The following is a 20,837-nucleotide window of genomic DNA, read 5'->3' as shown; positions in this document are numbered from 1 at the left end:
AGGTGTCGAGTTCTCTGGGGAGGAGTAGAGGGTACTGCAGGCTAAAAAGAGTAGAGCTCTAGCAAGACGCTCTCTCTGGTGACTTAGCTGAGCCTCAAACAAAGGAAAACCATCCCAGAGTGCAAGGAGCCTCCCCTCCCCCATCCCTATGGAGGGAGGTTCCACACAGTGAAGGGGACACAGTCCCAGATGGAAACTGACTATCTATTCCACATGGAGGTCTTCACTTCTAGCAGAGAACTAACTCTGGTGACAGGAAAAGCTGTCTGAATGGCAATGACTTGTCCATTTGTAAAAGATGGTTTAACAAGGGCTGGATTTAGGGAGGAGTGAAAGGTAAGGGATTAGAGGAGGGAAAACAGTAACTGAGTGGGAAGAGGGACCAGGCAAGACTGACAGGAGGTACCTGAGTCCTCACACACAAGCATCAGTGATCTTGCATCCAGACGTGGGTGCACAGCACTAAATCCAACCCCGATGTTGGAATGCAACAACCTCCCTGTCCTCCACCCCACCCCAGAAAGGCTGCCTCGGGACAGAAAACAACTGGAATGTCATTGCAACAGAAGGCAAGCTCAATTTTGTGTCAGAAGTGGCCCTGCCAGCTGCCCTGCTACATGTCCCCAGGGGGACGGACACTGCTTTCACTGGGGAGGTTCGGAGAGTGGCTGAGTGTCCATATTGGAACAACTGGACCAGACTTGGGAACTCATGGCAGTCTGGGAACTTCTTTCTCCAACATACAAGATCGGAATCTTGTTTGTGCTCATACCCTACTCAGAAGCCAAGGGTGCAGATGTTACAGTGAAAACATGTTCCTTTGTCAAGTCTACACAGGCTCCATCCTGGGAGCCTCCGGAGGGGCTGCCTTGCACGTGCTGGGGCTCCCCCAGTGCTCCTGGCTCCCACTCAAGCAGCCACTTCTGTTCCACCCCCGCCTCTCCAAGGATGCCTTCCCCTCTAGTGGGATAAATTTAGCTCTGAATGAATGCAGAAAAGCAGAGCACATTAATGCAAACACAGACCAAATAGCTTTCAAATATAGGTTTGACACACACACAGTTGGCACGAAAGATCCACGTTTTCCTTTTTCTTTCTCTCTTACTTTTCCTTCTTTCATGTTATCCTCGGACCCCTGCACCATTTTCTGCATTTATTTAAGCTAATTCAATATGTAGATTAGAATATGGGGCTGTTTATATTTGGACAAATAAAATAGAAGCCAGTTGATTGACTGAGGAATAGCAAGAAGTCAGAGAGAGCCCTGAATGATGTGGCTCAGTTGGTTGGGTGTCGTCTTGCATAGCGAAAGGTCACCAGTTGGATCCCCAGTTAGCACAGATGCCTGGGTTGTAGGTTCAGCGCCCAGTTCAGGTGTATACAGGAGGCAACTCCTTGATGTTGCTCACATTGATGTTTCCCTCCCTCTTTTTCCCACCCTTCCTGTTCCTCCAAAATAGTAAATTAAAGAAAATTTTGAAAAAGAAGAAGAAAAAGAGAGAGACCCCAGTGGTGTGGATTATTATTGTGTATTGGTTGGATAGGCTTAGAAACCCATCAGAAACTTATAAGCCTATTTTGTCTAACATGTTAGCAGTGTTTTCTCCTAGTTAGCTGAACCTGTGGCTGCTACGGAACTTTGCACGGTCTTCCTGATGTTTCCCAGCTGACCTGCCAGCATCTCCCTGGGTCCCTCACTTTGAAGTCATCCCCTTCACTGTAGTTTTTCAAGCACACAGAGCATTTAGAGTTCTCAAAGCACTTTCTCACTCATGAGTTCTTTTAATCCTTGTAAAAGTCTTTGGGGAAGTTAGCTATGCCTATTCCCGGTTTCTAAATAGAAAACCTTAGCTCAGAGTGGTTAAGTGACTTGTCTGAGGTCACACAGTTAGTGGCAGAGTTAGGATTAGGACCTAGAATTGAGATTTTTGTCTTGTGCTCTTCCTGCTCTATCTTGAGCTCCTTCTGGAAAAGGCAATTTGTCCACGAGGCCCCAGCTGGGAGGGTTACTTTTTAGAAGCAATTTTTAAGACTGTGACCTCTCAGTGATACAGGCTCAGAGGGATTAAACTCGAGTTGGATCTATTTGGCCATTGTTTGGAGGGTGGACTAGAGGTGGACATGGAGTATTAAGACCTTGGATACCCCAAAGGGCATCAGGAGGGCTCAGCATCCGTAGGTGGAAGGAGCTGAAGCTAGACTTTCCAATTTCACTATTTGTTCCCCAATCAGGAGGGCACACAGGATTTAGTTAATAGGCCGCTGTCCCTCTGCCCCCAACCCCACAGGAAATCTCTCTCTTGTCAGCGGTGCTGACTTGCAGAATGTGTATGGCATTATCAAACCATGGCTAACAATGAAAATGTTGATGGCCACACTACATAAAGGGATTCCAAGCTGACGGGGCACATCATGGTCATTGTATTGAGGCAAACTAGACTGTCCCCTAAGCTCTCTGGGAAGCTGATGACCCGATTGTGTCTACTGACATTAGAGAACCAGACTGGCCTTCCCGAAGGCTCTGTGGCTTTGTAGCTAATTCACACCCACACAGAGAATCGACTACACCAACAAGCAGTTTTAATATGTAGGTATGTCTCTCTCTTTGTAAACACGCCACAATTAAGCTTTCCTTTCCATTGCTTCCTGGGACTTAATCTAGCTCCTCTTATGAGTTGCTTCTCATTCCTTCTTATTTATAATTACTAAATTGATCCACTCCAAAAGACAAGATTGTAGGAGTGTATGAATCCTTAAAGAGGGAGTCTGGTGGACAAATTCTAGACAATAAATGACACAGAGCAGAATCCTTTTTTATAAAAGGTGAGAAGAGCCCTGGCTGGTGTAGCTCAGTGGATTGAGCATGGGCCTGTGAACTAAGAGATCAAGGTTCGATTCCTAGTCAGGGCACATGCCTGGTTGCGGGCCAGTTCCCAGAGGGGTACACAAGAGAGGCAACCATACATTCGTATTTCTCTCTCTCTCTCCTTCCCTTTCCCTCTAAAGATAAACGGATAAAATCTTTGAAAAAATCCTTATAAAAAATAAAAGATGAGAAGAGAGGAGTACTCACTAATGTGAAGAACTTTAAAAATACCAAAAGTTGCCCTGGCTGGTGTAGTAGTGGAGGGGGGAACGGCCAGTTCCCAGAGGGGACGAAAAAGGCAACCATACATTGATGTTTCTCTCCCTCTCTCCTTCCCCCACTTCCCCTCTAAAGATAAATAAATAATAAAATATTTTAAAAAAATACCAAAAGTTTATTAAAAAGAAAAAAGTCTACAGAAAAGGGTGGATAAAATCACGTGACCCAGTTTGGTCCATGATGTTTGCAATGAAGCAGTAATTGGGACGAGTAGTTATGACCCAGTGTCAAGCATTTTATACCTGTTACTCTGATTTATCACAATATCCCAGTGAGGTTAGAGTTATTATCCCCACATTAAAGATGAGGAAAATGAGTCTAAGAGGATTCAAGGTGGTGCCACCGGTGAGTCTGAGGGCTGGATCCTGACTTGTCTTCAGAGAGAGCTCAGGCCTTTATCCTGTGCCACACCCACCTCTCACTTCCTAATCCCATGTTTCAAAACTTTTGTCAATAGCAAGACTTTTATGAACCAACATCTGAATGTCCCCGCAAGTAAATACAGAACGATCACTCACCATCCGGCTATAACTTCTAATAGTCCTCGTAACACCTCCATTCCTCTATGGCTCAGGAGTCAGTCCACTGACACTGTCATGGCTAAGCCATGGAAAAGGAAACCCTCAAATGGAAATGCTTCCGCTCATTTCTAGGCAGATTTCCAGTTGCCCATATTGAACCTGCCATGCAGAGACCTCAGTCAACACACAGCTCATGGTTCCAGCCTAGTTTACTTGCCTACGCTGGTGCAGTGTTCTTACACTTCTTCTCTGTCTTCCTGCACCAGGGGCACTCCCTGTGTGAACCTATCATTTGAACCCCACCGTTAAAAACAGCACATACTTGAAATCCCATCAACTTTCCCAAATTGTTCACAACCACAGGGGCAGGGGCTCCAAGCACTGTTCCTCTCCATTTATTTATTTATTTATTTGTTTGTTTGTTTGTTTGTTTATTTTTGTTCCCCTCCTTTTAATTCTGTTCAGCCATCGCATATGTTTTGAATGACCACACATTCTACAAGGTCTTGGGCAAAAGAGAGCTAATACAAAACACAAACATTTTATAGGATGCTGGTGTTCCTTTTAAAATTACTTCATCTAAGGAAAGCTTCAAGTGACTATGAAATTTTAACACTCTTCACTGCTGCTCAACAAGACTTTGATGTTTACTCTCCCAACGGGCTTTGGCAAGTTCTCTCCCTTCAGCTTGTAGAGCTCCTGTTCTCCCCACAGGGGAGTAGGCTGTGGTCATTTGTAGTTCCCCAAGGACTCATACCCTAAAACAGGGTTTGAAATTTTTGTTAACAAAACATCTATTTTGCAAATCTAGCATTCTGTATTCTCTCTGGGTAATGCTGTGCAAAGCAGCATCTATCTAAAAAACCATTAAACAATACAGGTAGTGCTTATGCAACACAATCTGTGTCCCAGCAGGAACCAGTGATTTGTTACATGCGTCACGCACTATTGTAATAGATCTTTCCAGATTTTAAATGTGTGGAGGGCAAAAAGTCACCAGTATTAAACCTGGACTATGACTTCTTTGTAATACCCAGCTGTTGCCTAACGTCTGGTATAGGAGAAGCTACACAACAGAAGTGCGAGAAAGAAATGGCAAATGTGGGGTTTAAAAGTCTGTATGTGTAATGGTTCTATGATTCTAAAATGCTAAAATTAGACATTTGAGGGGAGAGGTGCTGGAAGAAGAGAAAATATTTTCCCTCTGCTCTTTGGCCAAGCATTAGCCATTCATTTCACGTGCCTCCCCATGCCTCTGTTTCATTTAAGATGCTTAGTCCAAGCAGCAGAAACTGATTCCAATGGGTAGGAGCAGAAAAGGTATGAGTTGAAAGTGCATTAAAGTAGCTAACAGAACAGCTGGGAAGGCTAGAGAAGGAGGCTTGGGCGATGGGCAGGACCAAAGGCGAGCTACCAACCTGAAAGAATTCTCTAATGCTGTGTCTTTAAGATCCTTGACAGGTGCACACGCCTGACTGAGCCCAGACTGCTGGCCGCGTCAGAGGTTCCAGGGGATCTGGGGATGCAAGTGTCTGGCATTTCCCAACTTCCATGAGAGATGGTTCTGACTCTCGCTACAGCTTGTAATATGGGAATTCCCCAGAGATGGGGAGGGATTCACAAGTTAGGCAGCCAAAATTTACAAAAGAGTCTGCTATACTTCCAGCTGGCCAAAAGTCTCCTTTGACTCCTTGCCATACTTACTTCAACAACCCTCGATACTGACTAAACACATTCACTGCATATCATGGGTCTTAGCTGGTTAATATCTCAGCTGTTTAAAAACCACTGAGAAAGTACACACGATTGGTCATGAGTCTTTTGTCTATTTTTAGTAAACTCAGTTAGTACAATGGTTCTGAACCCCTAACCCTTCTGCACCCCATAGAAATTTAATTCGTGCACGCATTCTGAGAGATGTGCCCCAGGAGATTCGATGCATACTTCTGGTTGTCAAACATGTTTCGGTTTCCTCCCATGTGCCGCAGCTTCTTTTTAAACCATTTTTACTTTTTTTGAATTCCCTCACCGTTATACCACGAGTCTCGACCAGTGACCCATCCATCAGCTGGGTAATCTAGGCCGGCTAAAGCACACTCACTATCAACTTCTCTCTCCTTCAACTTAAAATTTCTTCTCATCTTCACCCAGTCTGTCCTCCTGCCCTACTTTGTTATTTCTTCTTTCAAAGGCTAAACTGGCCACCAGTGCACACCTGGACGCTCTTTGGTCTAATCTGAGACCTACCTAATACTTATCTTCCCTGTGACTGTGTCTTTGACCTCATTAGGCATGATGCCTAATTTCCTTTGGCCCTGAAACATTCAAATCTCACCTGACCTAACAGCCCTCAAATTGACCCTGCTTCCCATACATAGACCACCTTGCTATATGCCTTGCCACCCACTCCTTCGTTCTTCACATCCAAAGATTTGAAAGGAGTGTTTTATGCTCATGGTTGCTTCTTCCCCACCTTCCGCTTGTTCTCAACTCTGTAATTGCTTCCAGGTTCACCTTCCACACACACACTGCTCTTCCAGTGCCACCCATGGCTTCCTGACTGGCCGAGCCAATGGCCTTTTCTTAGTGACCTTGACCTCTCAGAAGCATCTGACCCTGTTGAAAAGCCTTCCTATTTTTTTCCTCCTACTTTTTAGGTGATGCTTTCTTGGATCCCTCAGCTGGGCTTTCTCCCCTTTTCGTTCTATTTTCTCCCTCCAGCCATTCTCATTTCTTTAGCTATAACCTCAGAGTGAATGGCTCCCCTGAAATGGATCATGATCCTGGTTCTTCTCTATGGAGGTTCATCTCTTTCTAGCAGGTCACCTTTAAAAAGGGGTCCTCTTCCCACCCCATCTCCTCTTCTGTGATTCCTTTTAAAAAATGTACTATAAAATATCTGTAACATAAAATTTACCTGTTAAACCACATTTAAGCCCACAGCTGAGGAACATTTAGTCATTCACATTGTTGTGCTCCTCTGACTGTTAGGAACACGGGCTCTGCCGAGTCTGGGCTGAGTTTCAGTCCCAGCTCTGTGACTCTGGCTGAGTCTCTCCACCTCACTGGCCCCACTTCCAACATCTTGCTAGTTTCTACTCTTGTTGGGTAGCAATCACTCTGCTGAAGAAGTAATGGTTTTGTTCGCATGTGAGCTGGTGCTGGAAATGAAGAGGAAATGAATGGTTCGAAGACAGTGATGGGTCTGAGCCAGAAGCAGAAGCTCAGGTATATTGATTGGAGTGGGATTGTCGAATCTGGCATTGGCTTGGCTTTATGACACAAACGGCCCCACCTCCTCCCTACCCCCTGGGATATAGAGGAAGAGAAAACAATCAGTCGGTAAAATTGGTCTGGTGGCTGCTTCAGTCTTCAGGCAGGGTAGTGACTGCTCATCAGGTGACAAGTAAAACCTCTGTGCAAGTTGAAAAGGCCATTTTTGTTGACTTGTAAGAATTTGCCCAGGAAAGAGATTTGGGGAAATTTCACATGCATACCTTTTCAAATGCTTTCTTCAGTCCTGCATTTACAGAAGCATCAAGGACCTTAAAAGGGCACGGTGTTGTTGGATGGTTTTTTTTGGGGGGGGGGTGTTTATTTCACTTTTTGGAGGAGAATCTGCTTATGAATGTTGCAGATTCTAGCAGTCCCTCCTGAATGTTAAGAAGTGTTTTGTTTGATTTTTAGCGTTTATTTCCTTTTGGACTGGCCTTGTCCATCGCTTACATGGTGCCCGGGGGCTGTCACAAAAGATGTGCTCTTTCAGTAAAGAAGAGGTGAAGTATCTCTGTGACCCGGAGCTCCTTTGCCTTCTAGACACTGGGTTGAAATACAGACCCTCAAAGAACTTCAGCCTGGAATGCAGTGGGGTGGTAGAACAGATTGCCCTTCACAAAGCACCTTTATAGACTTTATCTCCTTCCTTACTGACAACTGTGAGGATTACTATGGTGATCCTCCATTTTTCTCATGAGAAAACAGGTTCAGAGTGGTTAAGTGAGTTGTCCGAGGTTTCGCAGTGATTTAGTAAAGTCTAGCCCAGCCTAGCTGAGCACCGAGGACTACAAACACTTTTGGCCTCACAGAGGTCTGTCTGTTTTGAGTTATACCTCGGCCAGCGGCCTTGATATTTGACGACCGGCTGTCTAAGGCCAGGCAGCCCTGCCCTATTGGAAATGTCCCTCGTGGCGCCCAAGCATCTGGCATGAGCTAGAAGGCGACTAGAAGACTCAGCGACCACAGCTGGTAGATAAGGGCAAGTGCTTGAACCCCCCTACTGACCCCCCCCCCACTCTGAGGCCCCACTGGAGGCCTTTTGGCTGGCATCTGCTCCCTGGAGGCGTCACCTCGTCTTGCTCACGCCCCACAGAGCGTGTGTCCACCCAGGCGCGCCAGCCGTGCGCCCTAGCAGCTCACTGAACGTTGAGCTCCAGGTGCCCACCCACACGCGCGCTGCCTGTCCGCACCTTGGGGACCACCCACTCCCTCCCTGCGCACGGCAGCTCCTACGTCTCCTGGCGGTCTAGAGTCGCAGCGGGCTGCAGTCCAGTCTGCAGCCCCGAATCCCGCACACCCCAGGGGCGGGGCGAGGCGCAAAGACGTCAGGGCGGAGAACGAGCCCTCCCAGCGGCTTCCCACTGCGCGCTCCCAACTAGCGCGGCGGCAGCGGCAAGGAGATGCAGTTAGCAGCGGCGCTGGGGCGCAGCCAGGCGGCCGGGCGGGCGGGGGCCAGAGGCTGAGCCCGGGCCAGCCAGGCGGGCGAGCCAGCCGCGCGCGCAGCTCTGCCCGCAATCCCCTGAGCGGATTCCAGCTGTCCCTCGTTCTCCCCGGGTTCTAGCAAAGCCCCCGGGGTGCCCATCAATTTCCTTGAGTGACTACAGCGTACATTTGTTTTTCTTTCTTCTTTCCTCCCCCCGTGTGCCCTTCTCCAGGATGGCAGAGGCGGAATTGCACAAGGAAAGGCTGCAAGCCATAGCTGTAAGTCCACTTTCATTTTATTTTCTTGCTCTATTGTCTGGGATGCAGAGGGACCTTAGTGTTTCGGGCAATCGACATTCCAACACAGTAGCCCACGGGGCATGTGTTGTGAGTATGTTAGTCTGTCAAGGCTCAGCTATGTTGCTTTTTCTTTTACAAGTCTTGTGTGGAAACCCCCAGGGCTCGCTTTGGGCTGGGGATTTGACTGTGGAAAATTGGCTTAGAAATAAGATGCTTGCTACTGGGCTTTGGGGAAAGACTAAACAGACGCTTGGTTAGGGAGAGTTGGGGGGCAAGCTGTGACTCCTAGAATATTATCAACCCGTGCTCAGTAACACCTCTGACTTCATACCCTGGAGAACGGAGGGATCCGTGACCGGAACGGTGGCTGCCATCCTCTTTGGGGAAACGGTTCTCTGCTAAGTGGAAAACCAGCAGTCAGCTCCACAGCCAGCCCCACGGTAGAACCTTCTCTCTGAAACCAACCAGGAGCGTTTAGTTTTCCTGTTCTTCTTGATATTGACAAGGGCACTGGCGCAAGCCACCACGCTGGCGCTGGCGGGGTCTCGGGGGCTTCTTAGAACATCTGGGGCCTGGGAATAATATTCCAAGAGAACCTCTTTCTAATGGGTGTGGATAATCTAAAAACCTATTTTCAGCACACAAAGGAGCAACCAGTTTTGGCAAAGTTTATATGCACTTTGAGAAAAGTGTACCCATCTGTATTTTGGTTAAAAAAAAAAAACCCTCTTGCAGACTGCCTAGATTCGAGTGAGCTTCCACAGTGCTGCCAATGATCCACAGATGTGGTATTTTTGCTGGAGCCACCACAGCTGGATTATATATTTCCTTTGCAGAGGAGGGAATGATTACTGCTGCTATATGAAATAATAACAATTAAAAGAGAAGGTCTGTTAACATGTTGGCATACAAGAATCGCCAGACATTTTTCTACTTAAGCACTTTTTTTTTTTTGTCCATGAGTTCCTTGGAAACACATATAAATTTGTTGGAGAAAGAGTGTGTAATATTTTGGAAGCAAAGCATATTACAGTGTTTTTAAAAAAAATCCTTTGGACGGATTCTTTGTTGGGAAAAAGGCACACAGGCCCTTCTTTCTAAGAGGAGCATTTGATGTGGTCTCCGTGGCTCTGAAGACCCTCTCTGTCAAACTCTTCAAATCTTAAACGTCCTAGTGACTTACAGGGAGTTTGCTAGAGGGGAATACTGTGCTTTGCCTGTCGAGCAGTCTTTGAGTTCTGGTCCTCAGCGCTCAGGAAAGCTGCTTTTTCTTTTCTCTGCCTTTCCCTTTGTGCCTGTGCATTTTGATGGTTAATGAAGTTGTGTGTGTTTTCTAAAGTTAGTGGCCGGGCAGTGTGGCCAGTTGCCGGGAACTTGATAAGAATGGGGATATTCAGTTATTGGTACCATGTAGCTGATGGGGGTTTTATATAAAGGGAATAATAGGCTGCTTTACCCGTCCTCGAAGTGGCTACTCCAGAGAACGTTCAGTTGCTCCCATAGGCTGCTGCTGAAGGTCTCCAACAGTTGTCACAGTTTCTGCCTTTGCATGACCAGCTTCACTGGATGCCCGAGGAACAGCTGAGCTTCATGAAAGGACTTGCTTTCTGATCGGGGAGCCAGTAGCAGCTACCACGGGGGCCGCCCCTTTCTAAGTGGGGTTGGGTAAACCCAGCAGGGGCAGAGAAAGATCCAGCCGGACTTTGGGAATGCTCATCAGTGTGTGAGAAGAACAAACACAAATACTCGTGCTTACTTTGTTATGGAATTGAGTTTGTCCTTTGTACCTGGGAAGAGGTGGATAATTCTCTTGAATGTATCAGCCTCAATGAATATATGTATATGTTATTGTCAGTGCAGGTTTTCTAACAGTGAAATCGCTGTGTGCAAGAGAGAGAAAGAGAGAGGGAGACAGAGAGGAAGAGGGGGAGGGAGAGAGAGAGAGAGAGAGAGAGAGAAAGAAAGAGAGAATGAATGAATAAGAGATGGGGAGTAGGAATAGGGAGCTTGTGACCACATCGGTAATTCATTCTAGTCATGCTTTGGCTTAGAGCACATTCTCCAAATTCAGCAAACCCTGCTTCTCTTCTCTATTTTCTTAGAGTTTTCAGGAGCCCCTGAGGGTCTCACAAACCCACCTTCAGAGCCTAGCACTCCTGAAGTCTCTCTGGACAAGTCCTCACCTCTTCACCTACTTGGGCTCCTCTCTAAGAGGCAGAGCAGACAGACTGGGACTCCACTCAGTCGGGTCTCGGACAGTCTTTAGCCTGGTCTCAGTTCCTTTATCTGTAAAAGGGACTCATGAGTTCTGCCTTGAGGACTGATTGTAAGATTTAGGTGTGGTGCAGGCGAAGTACCCGGCACACAGCTGCCCATAGAGCTGAGGCAGAGCCCCCAGTTCCTGTCTACACCTGCCGCCTTGTCCTGTGGGGGTTGGAGGCGACATGTCTGGAGGGAAAAGTGTCTGAATAGACTTTTTATCCTTTTCTTTAAGTCACTGAAGGCCAGAGCTCTGCCCAGCATCACGTCCTCTGGTTGCTTCAGACACAGGTGCGGAGATGGCACTGAAGGATTCCGTCAACACGCACTTACAGAATTGCCTCCTCTGGTTGTGCTGGCCACACCAAAAGGGCAGTGTCCCCAAGTCTCAGCCGCCAGATGGAAGACTGTACCCTTTGTACACTTAAGTTCTGAAAGGTCTTGTGACTCAGGATCCTTGTCCCATGATCATAGGAAGGGAATGAAATGCTCCGAAACTCTGGCTCTTTGATGGACTCTTCCAGTTGAGTCGAGACCCCTCAGTGAGCAAAAGTGAATCTCATTCTATTTCCTGCCAAAAGCAGCACAAAGTCCATCTCTGACCACTGTCCCCACTCCCAGGTGCCCCTTTCATCTCTAGGGATACCTCCGAAGCTGTAACGTTAGAAGACAGAAAAATGCCTCCGTAGCAGAAGGAATGTGAGTGGTACTTCCAGGGGCTGAGCCTACAGCTGCCACTTGTTGGACATTATTCATCGAGGCGCTGCATGACATGGTTTTTTAACCTTAAGTTGTTAATAGTCTAATGAAGGAAATGGAAAAGCACATCGACAATTACTGTACAGTTCCAGGAGTGCTCATAAGCATACATGTGGAGCTGGGGTAAAACAAAATATAAAATAACATTATAACCTTCCCAATTAGCAGAAGGCATTGACCTATTTGTTCGCTGTTAGTAGTTTCTTTATTATTTATTTGGGACAGTTCGTATGAAAAAGTGAACTTTTGAAGTGCAACAAATGTGTTGAAGTGCCCAAAATGTGAAGTTAAGTCAGTAGCTAATGGTACAAACTCAGTAATAAGACTGAAGTACATTTTAACTTGTCTTATACAACTTAATCCTGGTAATAAGCTGGTGAGGTGGGAAGAACTACATTATCCATGTTTTAGAGATGAAGAGTCCAACATTAGCAGATAGTGTACAAAGCCAGGATTTGAACCCACACTGCAGGGCACTGGAGCCCCTGTGTTAACCACTATCCCAGGATGATGGCAGCGTCTCATGATTCGCCCATGAGCCCGTCATGCGGGGGTTTCCAGCAGCCTCAGCGTGGGCTGATGGGGGAGATGCAGACTGACTCAGTAGCACTAGGAAAGTCCAAGACAAGCCAGGAGGCCCACATCCTTTTGAGAGTCTTCCAAGCTGAGTTTCGGTGCATGGAAATGTCCCATGTAAGCTGTAGCTGAATGAGTAACGTTCCCTTGGGGAAGAGGCCACTGGGTCTCAGTGGAAACCAACTCTGGGAAAAGATGTTGTGATGTCTGCAGAGCCAAGAGGGAGAGAGTCCCCCTTGGATATGTGTGAAGATACCTAAATGTTACAGGTGGTCTTGGGCAGAAGTGCTCAGAGCCATATGGACAGGGCCTCAGGCCAGCACCAGGACCAACTTGAGTGTGTTCATATGCGCTGAAATAGGAAATGCCAATTTCACTTACATGTGGTCTTTAGGGAATTGGGTCATTTAATAAGAATGCACTCGATGGAATAATAAAAGTGATCTTTTGCATTTGCACAGCACTTTACAGTTTTAAAAAACCTACACATATTACCTTAATCTGAGCTGTTCAGGCAGACCTCTATGTCCACTTTATAGTTAAATGCACAGAGGCGAATATCCAAGCTGACACAGTGAGATGCGCAAGAATTGTATTAAGTCCAGGCTCTCCTGACTCTCAGTCCCCCATGGCAGTGGCCAATCTGGCCTCGGATGAGCATGCTGATAGGAGCTGGAGCTGCCGTGGGATCCTTCTGAGCTGGGGTTCTCGGAGGGCCTAGGAAGGAGAGGGGTGACCTTGGAGGTGTGAGGGCCTGGATTTGCCTCTATGGAATCTGCCTGTTTTTGAGTCTCACTTTGGGGCCTTCTTCCTCTTGGAACCCTTACCCTGAGAATACAGCTAGTGGGCCGGTGGCTCCACCTGATCCCGTTTTCTGTGCTGAGAAGGCCTCTGTGTAGGTGGATGGTGTAGGCTGGGTTCTGCCCTGCACTTTGCAGAGAAATACTTTTGACGTTTCCTTGGATTTATCTCTTAATGCTTCTTCTTGCCTTGGAGCAAGATGGCCTTGAGTACCAGGGTTGGAGTGGGGGACCAGGGGCCAGGGAGGCCAATCTTTCTGCTTTTTACTCCAGCCCCTGAGATTGGCCTCCGAAAGGCCTGGGCAAAAGTCCTGGCTTTGATTGGCATGGAATCCAGCCCAGGCCAGCTTCCCAGGTCAGGGATCCCTCAGAGGGTTTAGAGACTTAAACCCAAGCCTATAGTAACAAAAATGCCGATACTTAGGGGGGATTGCCCCCTTACATGTGCCTTGTAAATCTCAGTCAGTGGCTGGTAGCTGCAAAGGACTGGAAAATTGAAGATGCTGGCCCCTGGTTTGTTATTTTCCATCTCAGAGACACAGATGATGTCCTGCTTCTAAAATTCCAAGTTAAGGCCAAAAAAAAAAATATATATATATAGGTTGTTTGGGACACTGGTGCTGAGGAGGGGCCCTGACTGAGTCTGCAGGGCTACTCAGCAGGTAGTTGACACTTTGGGCCCATTGGGAGTCATTGGCAGGTCTAAGAGTGCTGAGTCAGGTCTTGCACAAACATTCACAAAGGTCATATACCTCTCCAGCCACTGTTTTATACTCCTGAGTAGCTCAGGCGTTACCTCTTGGGATAAAGAGCAGCTTTTCCCACATGTGTTCTGAGAAATATAGCAGTCACTTTAAAAAAGCCAACCAGGGGACTTGTGGGTTATGATCTGTCAATATTTAAAGGAAAACTAGGGCTCAGTAGAGTCACTTCCACATTTTTTAGGGGCTCCTTAATGCTGCTGGGACCCCTGCTGTTGGTCCTTTGAACTACCCACATTTTATTACTGCTCCCTTTTGGAGATGTCATCAACTTGCTTGGCAGAGGGAGTTGGTCATCATGTGGTATGACATTGACTGAGATGGCAAGTGGGCATTGATACCCGGAGAGTGTGGTTCCCTGGGCTGGCAGTGCAAGTTCATGAGCATAGATTCTAGGGTCCACAAGTCTTGGCACAAATTCTGGCTGTTCTAGTAGTGTCTGTACGACCTTGCTGTCTTTCACTTTCCTCATCTGTCCAGTGGGATAATGACCTTACCCCCCTCATGGGATTGCTGTGAAGGTTATTTGAGAGATTTCATGGGAAATGCTCAGAGCAAGGGTACAACCACCTTCCCAGCAAAAGGGTTCTATTTACAACAAATGAATCAACAAATCATAATGCATGCACCCATATACAGAAAAATGGACACCAAGAGCTAAAGATGAAGTCTATTCACGTCAACATTAATGCCAAGCTGGGAAATTTCAGATGAATGTAGTGACTGCCAAGAGTTTCCCACGTGTGAGGAGAGTGATAACAATAAAAAGGATTGTTTATAGTGGGCAGGGGTTGCAAAGGCAAAAGGCTCCGGGGCCAGCATGTAACATAGATGAGTGACACCAACGGATGGGGCATTGTGAGGGCCTGGGGCGCAGATGCCAACTCTCAGTCCCAATGCAGATAATCTATACCATGTGCACACGTGGGCCTGTGTGGTCACACTGACTCATTTTCATGAGAAACCAGAAATCTGCTCTTTAAAAGTATGGGCTCTCCCATTTAAAAAAGAATGGTATCAACTAGTTTAAACACTTTTTAAAAAAATTGTGGACACCACAAAACTTCCTTTTGGTTAACAGGTTGACCTCTTGTGACCTCCAGATGTAGGTAGAGCTTGAACTTCATAATGCGCCTTCCCGAGATCTTATATAATATTACAACACCGGGTTGCGTTTTCCCCAGGACTCTGTGAGTTTGGTGTCCACGTGTTTGGATCATTGGGAAAATAGTGCATATTTGCAATATCTTTTGATGTTAAGTGAGCTCCTTGTAGTCACTGATACTGTAACTCAAAATACTCCCGTCTTGGTAGGTGGTTGCTTTCTGAAAATGAACAGAAACATTTAAAAGACAATTAGTACCTTGGAGTAAGAAATTCCTGTTATTATAGAAGAATCTTTAAGAACAAGGTGTGCAAATCTGAGCCCATCACATAGCACCCAGGCTGTGCGAGATGATTTCAGTTTTTGAGGCTCAAGTAATATATAATATAGGGTCACCCAACTGGGCTCAGAACTTCTCATAATAGGAGTTAACTTTTTGCCAGAAATGGAGGAACACAGTGATTCTTCAAGTTTAGTGCATTAGGATCACCTGGAGAGCTTTTGAAAACAGGGATTGCTGGGCCCTACTACTCCCAGAGTGTATGACAATTTGCATTTCTAACGAGTTCCCAGAGGTACTGCTCCCAACTGCAGCTGCTGTTCTGGGGCACACACCTTAAGATCCCTGGATGAAGAGGCAGAAGACATGTGGTAAAGGGAGATTGTGAATTGAGTCTTGAAAAGTGCCACATGCCTGTTGTGACATGCTCAGGGGTCTGTGAGGTGTGCATGTTTTGAAGAGGTAACATGGAATGAAAGACCAAATTCAGTCTTACGTGGTGAGAGCTTAAGTATTGCTCAGTTTGAGAATGATGGAGTTGTGTTGCTTTCACATCAAGAAGTCTTTGTCTTGCGTAGTTGCTTTAATCTATTTAAATAAAGTAATAGTTCTGTCTGTTGATCACTTAAAGATACTTGTTTGAGGGGTATGCTTGGTATTTGCTGATTGAAACTGTGGGCAGCAAAATTCACTTGGGGGGAGCCTTGGGGGCACCTCAGTGAGACAGGACATCGTTCAGTAGAGCAGTTACCTAGCAGTACAGTGGGAGGCCTTTTGAGAGAGATGCACGATACAGGTCACAATGCTATGGATGAATAAGTCTCATAGCAGATCAGCCAATCAAGTCTTGCGGCAGCCACTCTAGCCTGCAGACACTGAATCTCAATGTAGCTGCCTCTCATGTGGGCAAACCATAGCAGGATGCCAGGATGAGCAGCCACTGAGATCTGTTTACTCAACTATGGCCAGTGATTCTCCTAAGCCAGTCGGGGTGTGTACACAAGCATGGCGTGTCATTGGCACATCAAAGAGGAGTTTATTTTTGCAGAGATGTCCTGCAGGCTTCCCTCACCATTTTGTAGCATCCATTGTTTGAGTCAGCCCTTCCTTTTCAGAAGGATTTAACCTCCCCCAGATTCTTATCTGTCTTAAGACACACAGAGGCCACACTGCACAGGATGAGACCTAAGAAAAATGGACGGCCCGTGGGCGATGCCCATGCAGCCTGGGGTGTGTCGCAGAGGACAGTTTGCACACGAGGGCTGTGGGGCTGGGTGAGTCCCACACAGCTGAGACCTATTTCTGACAGGAAATGCCGGCAGAAGCAGAGGTTTGTGTGTGGGGCTGCGTGTGGGGCTGCATGTGCCCTTGGTTAGCGATTATTTCAGTCTTTTTCATTAGCCTCATGTTGAATTAAAATCTTCAAAAGGAGATCATTAAATACACTCAGAGAGAGGCAGACAGACAAACAGACAGAGACAAGCCGATAGCCCATTTCCATAATGTTAAACATGTATTCAAAATACTTCGGGGTTAGCCTTTGGCTCTAGGATCAATGCTTCTGTAGCATCATATGAACTTAGCCCGAAGAAAGGAGTAGCGAGTTGGTACCTTTCCCTTGCCTAAGATGGAAGGGGAGAGAAAAGCCACATGCTCCCCCGAGATAAAAGCTCCAGCTGTAGATGAGAAGGCGGAGGACCAGATGTCAGAACACATCTCCCTGCCCATCATTTGCCCTCGGGAGGCCTATTTCATTACCCAGTGGGCTTCCAGGCTGTTGACAGTCTGTGCCTTACCAAATGTCTTCAAGGCATTTGTAAAACCTGCCCTTACTTTTTTTGCTGAATTATACTGGTTTACTTACTATTCTAGGTGGGTGGGATTTTTTTCCCTCCTTCTTCTAAATTATAACCAGTCATCTGAGTACTCACTTTATTTTTAAATTCAGGCCTGAAACTGAAAACTTTGAGGGCTATAAAAAATGTTATTCTTAAGCAAAAATCTTGCTTGAAAATTTAACCCCTTTGGTGATAGGCAAGGGGATCTTCTTTCTCTGAGTTTGAGCCTTAATGCCAACCACTTTGATGGAGTAAATACCACATAGGACTTCAGGACGGAGGCAACTGTGATCGTGTGTGTGTCCCAAAGGTGACGTGACAGTCGGGCATCTAGGAGAGGTGTCTTTTGGCTCAGAGGCATGGAATCCAGACAGTGGCTTCTCCAAGCTCCTGGTGGTTCTTTAAATTTTTTTAAAATTTTTTATTTTATTGTTATTCTTTGGATATTGCTACCATATCTTGAAATGAAATCTTAAAATCCTAAATTCTAATCTTGAAAGGAATATTAAAGTTCATATCCAGTTTTGCTGTTAACCTTCTAGTCTTTCACTCTTATCTTTCTCCTCTCCTAAGACAGTGGAAAACACTCTACGAGCAGCTCTAGCTCTTTCTTGCTTTACTTTTTTTTTAATTACAATAGACATTTATGCATTTCAATCGTACAACACAGTGATTAGATAGTTATATGCCCTATGAAGTGATCACTTCAGTAAATCCAGTACCCACCTGACATTATACGTAGTTATTACAATATTATTGACTATATTCCCTATGTTGTACTTTACATCCCCATGACTATTTTAATAACTGGCAATTTCTACTTCTTAATTCCTTTCACCTTTTTCAACCATCCCTCCAAACCCTCTTCCATCTGGTGACCACCAATTTGCTCTCTGTATCTATGAGTTGTTTTTATTGTTTGTCCTTTAGATTCCACATAGGAGAGAAATCATATGGTATTTGTCTTTCTCTGACTGACTTATTTCACTTAGCATTATACCCCCTAGTTTCATCTATGCTGTTGCAAATGGTATGATTTATTCTTTTTTAAGGCTGAGTAATACTCCTTTATATATATGTACCCCATCTTATTACTCATTCATCTACTGATGGACACTTAGGTTGCTTCCGTGTCTTTGCTGTTGTAAATAATGCTACATTGAACATACTGGTGCATATATCTTTTTGAGTTCGCGTTTTAAAATTCTTCAGATAAATACCCAGCAGTAGAATTTCTGGGACATATGGGAGTTCCATTTTCAATTTTTGGGGTTATCTCCATACGGTTTTCCACAGTGGCTGCACAGTCTGCATTCCTACCAACAGTGCATTAGGGTTCCCTTTTCTCCACATCCTCTCCAACACTTGTTTGTTGATTTATCTATGATGGCCAGCCTGACAGGTGTGAGATGATATCTCATTGTGGTTTTAAATTTAATTTCTCTGACGATTAGCGATGTTGAGCATCTTTTCATGTGTGTGTTGACCATCTGCATGTCCTCTTTGGAGTAGTGTCTATTCAGGTTTTCTGCCCATTTTTTAATCAGACTGGGGTTTGGGGGTGTTAAATTGTATGAGTTCCTTATGTATTTTTAATATTAACCCCTTATCTGAGTTTCTATGGCCTGACTTGTCAACTTGGGCTGGTAATACTTGCTGTCTATACTGGGATGGGTAGTGGTCCGAAAGCTTCCTTGTCCCAGTAGAACTGTGAGGTATATAAGATCTAAAACGTGAAAACCAGTATGGAGGTTCCTCAAGATGTTACAAATATAACTACCACATGATCCAGCAATTCTACTTCTAGGTATATATCCAAAGGAAGTAAAATCACTTTCTCAGACAGAGAGCCACATTCCTATGTTCATTGCAGAATTACAGCAGCCAAGATATGGAAAAACCTTAGCATCCATTTACAGATGAATGGGTAGAGGAAATGAGGTATATACCTACAATGGAATATTACTTAGCCCTAAAAGCAGGAAATGATGCCATTAGTGACGATGTGTATCTACCTTGCAGACATTATGCTAAGTGAAATAAGCCAGACACAGTCAGACAAATACTGCACAATCCTACTTACATGTGGAATCTAAACAATGAAGTCAAACTTACAGTAACACAGAGTAGAATGGTGGTTACCAGAGGGCTGGGAGGAGGGAGAAAAGGAGAGATACTGATCAAAGGGTACAAGTTTCAGTTATAAGATGAATAGACTCTGGAGGCCTAACGTACAGCATGACTAGAGTAAATAACAATGTGCCATATGCCTGCAATTTGCCAAGAGAGTAGATGTCAGGTGTTCTTGTGACACACAAAGAGAGGTAACTGTGTGAAGTGGTGGGTATGTTAGTTAGTTTGAAATGGTAACCAGTTCATCATATACATGTATATCAAGACATCATGTTGTACACCGTAAAATATACAACCTTTAGTTGTCAACCATATCTCAGTAAAGCTAGAAAAAAAATGATCAGTTAGTAAATAAAAAGATCTTAAAGCTCACAGGTACCATGGGTGTCCCTGAAGGGAAATACTGCTGCCCCGTCTCTGAGTGCCCCGCCTCTCTTTCCAGGTGGTGTGCAGGCAGCCTTGTTCATGAACAGGGACACCTGAGCATACCTGTTCAATCTTTAGTGCTGGTCATCAAATAAAACTTAAGCAAAACCCGAAGGATCTTTAACCATAGGTGAAGTAAGTCAGGTGGGGAGGGGTCCAAAGGCAGGGCAGCCCTGGAGGTTGGCTGCCGAACACACTCTCTAACCCCACCAACTACTGGCAGGAAGACTCTCGTAGCCCCCACCCTTACTCCCACTGGAGTGAGAAGCATAGGTCTTTGGTCAGTAGGGGATCTGATAGGGGAGAGTGAAGAGAAGGCACAGGCTCCGATAACACAGAGAACAGGAGGTGAAGGTGAAAATAATTTCAATTGCTCAGTTACTCTCCTCTCTCTCCCCTTCCTTCCGTCATCTCTGACACATCACTGCTTCTGCCTCTGGGTGATTCCAGCCTTCCATCTGCTCTAAGCCTGGGACCACAGAGGAAGGTTGGAAGCAGAATGGCTTAGCAGTGGAGGGGCAGGAGCGGAACATGCCCCTGTTGGGAGACAGGGCAACGCTAGAGCTCAGAAAGTGAGCACGAGATGGGAACTTTGCCCTTCAGCATCTTGTACGGGGAGGGAGGAAGGGCCTCCCCCTTCCTGAGAGCTTCGTATGTGCCAGGCACCTGGCTGAATGTCTTATCATGGGTGTTAGAAACCCAGATACGCCCCGGTGCTAGGTTGATTTATTTAGTGGCTGACTTTTGGGGACTGTGGTGACCAGGAGTGGACAGGCTCCTCAGGGGACAGGCAGCACTCAACCCCAGCTGATTGGTACTTTGTGGGAATGCAAACCCAGATCTTTTCCTTTTTCCGAACAACCTGGAAATCTAGCTTTTGGAGGAAGTTGGTTTATGTTTCAATGTTCACAACACTTTAAACAGTGTGTGGACTGAACCTGCACAATGAGATTTTAAGAGTGTGGGCAGGATTTTTTCCCCATGCCACCAGCCCAGCCCCCATCCTGAGACACCAGTTTTCCATATCTGCCTTTCAAAGAATTTTTTTTTTTTACTTAATTGTAAAGCCAGTGGTGTGCAGAGGTGATGGAGTGGTAGCGTTACAGCTTGAAGCTAGATGAGGTGGCTCTATGATTAGGCACGTGGGGGCTCCCTGGTGGGATGGGTCTGCCAGAAGCCCATGGAGGGCCCTCTGCGCAAGGATGGGGACCCCATGAGAAAACTACAGTCTCAGGT

The 20,837-nt window shown here is 45.9% G+C and overlaps 1 protein-coding gene across 9 annotated transcripts in view; it reads left to right on the top strand.

The window, feature by feature from the left end:
- The window catches only part of PALM2AKAP2 (PALM2 and AKAP2 fusion), a 407,874-nt gene that overhangs the window by 93,415 nt on the left and 293,622 nt on the right, over positions 1 to 20,837 (top strand). For all 9 annotated transcript variants that reach the window (XR_008389907.1, XM_037152811.2, XM_053656209.1 and 6 more), the window contains one exon: positions 8,598 to 8,643. Coding sequence is in view for 8 of the 9 variants with exons in the window: in XM_037152811.2 (XP_037008706.2) it covers positions 8,598 to 8,643 (46 nt within the window). In the remaining variant the exon portion in view is untranslated. Of the gene's footprint in view, positions 1 to 8,597; positions 8,644 to 20,837 lie in introns of those variants that run through there.

The sequence above is a fragment of the Artibeus jamaicensis genome, unplaced genomic scaffold, assembly GCF_021234435.1.
Source record: "Artibeus jamaicensis isolate MK-2021 breed Jamaican fruit bat unplaced genomic scaffold, CSHL_Jam_final scaffold_1964, whole genome shotgun sequence".
In the NCBI taxonomy this organism is placed as follows: Eukaryota; Metazoa; Chordata; class Mammalia; order Chiroptera; family Phyllostomidae; genus Artibeus; species Artibeus jamaicensis.
This window is presented reverse-complemented; position numbering and strand designations above follow the sequence as displayed.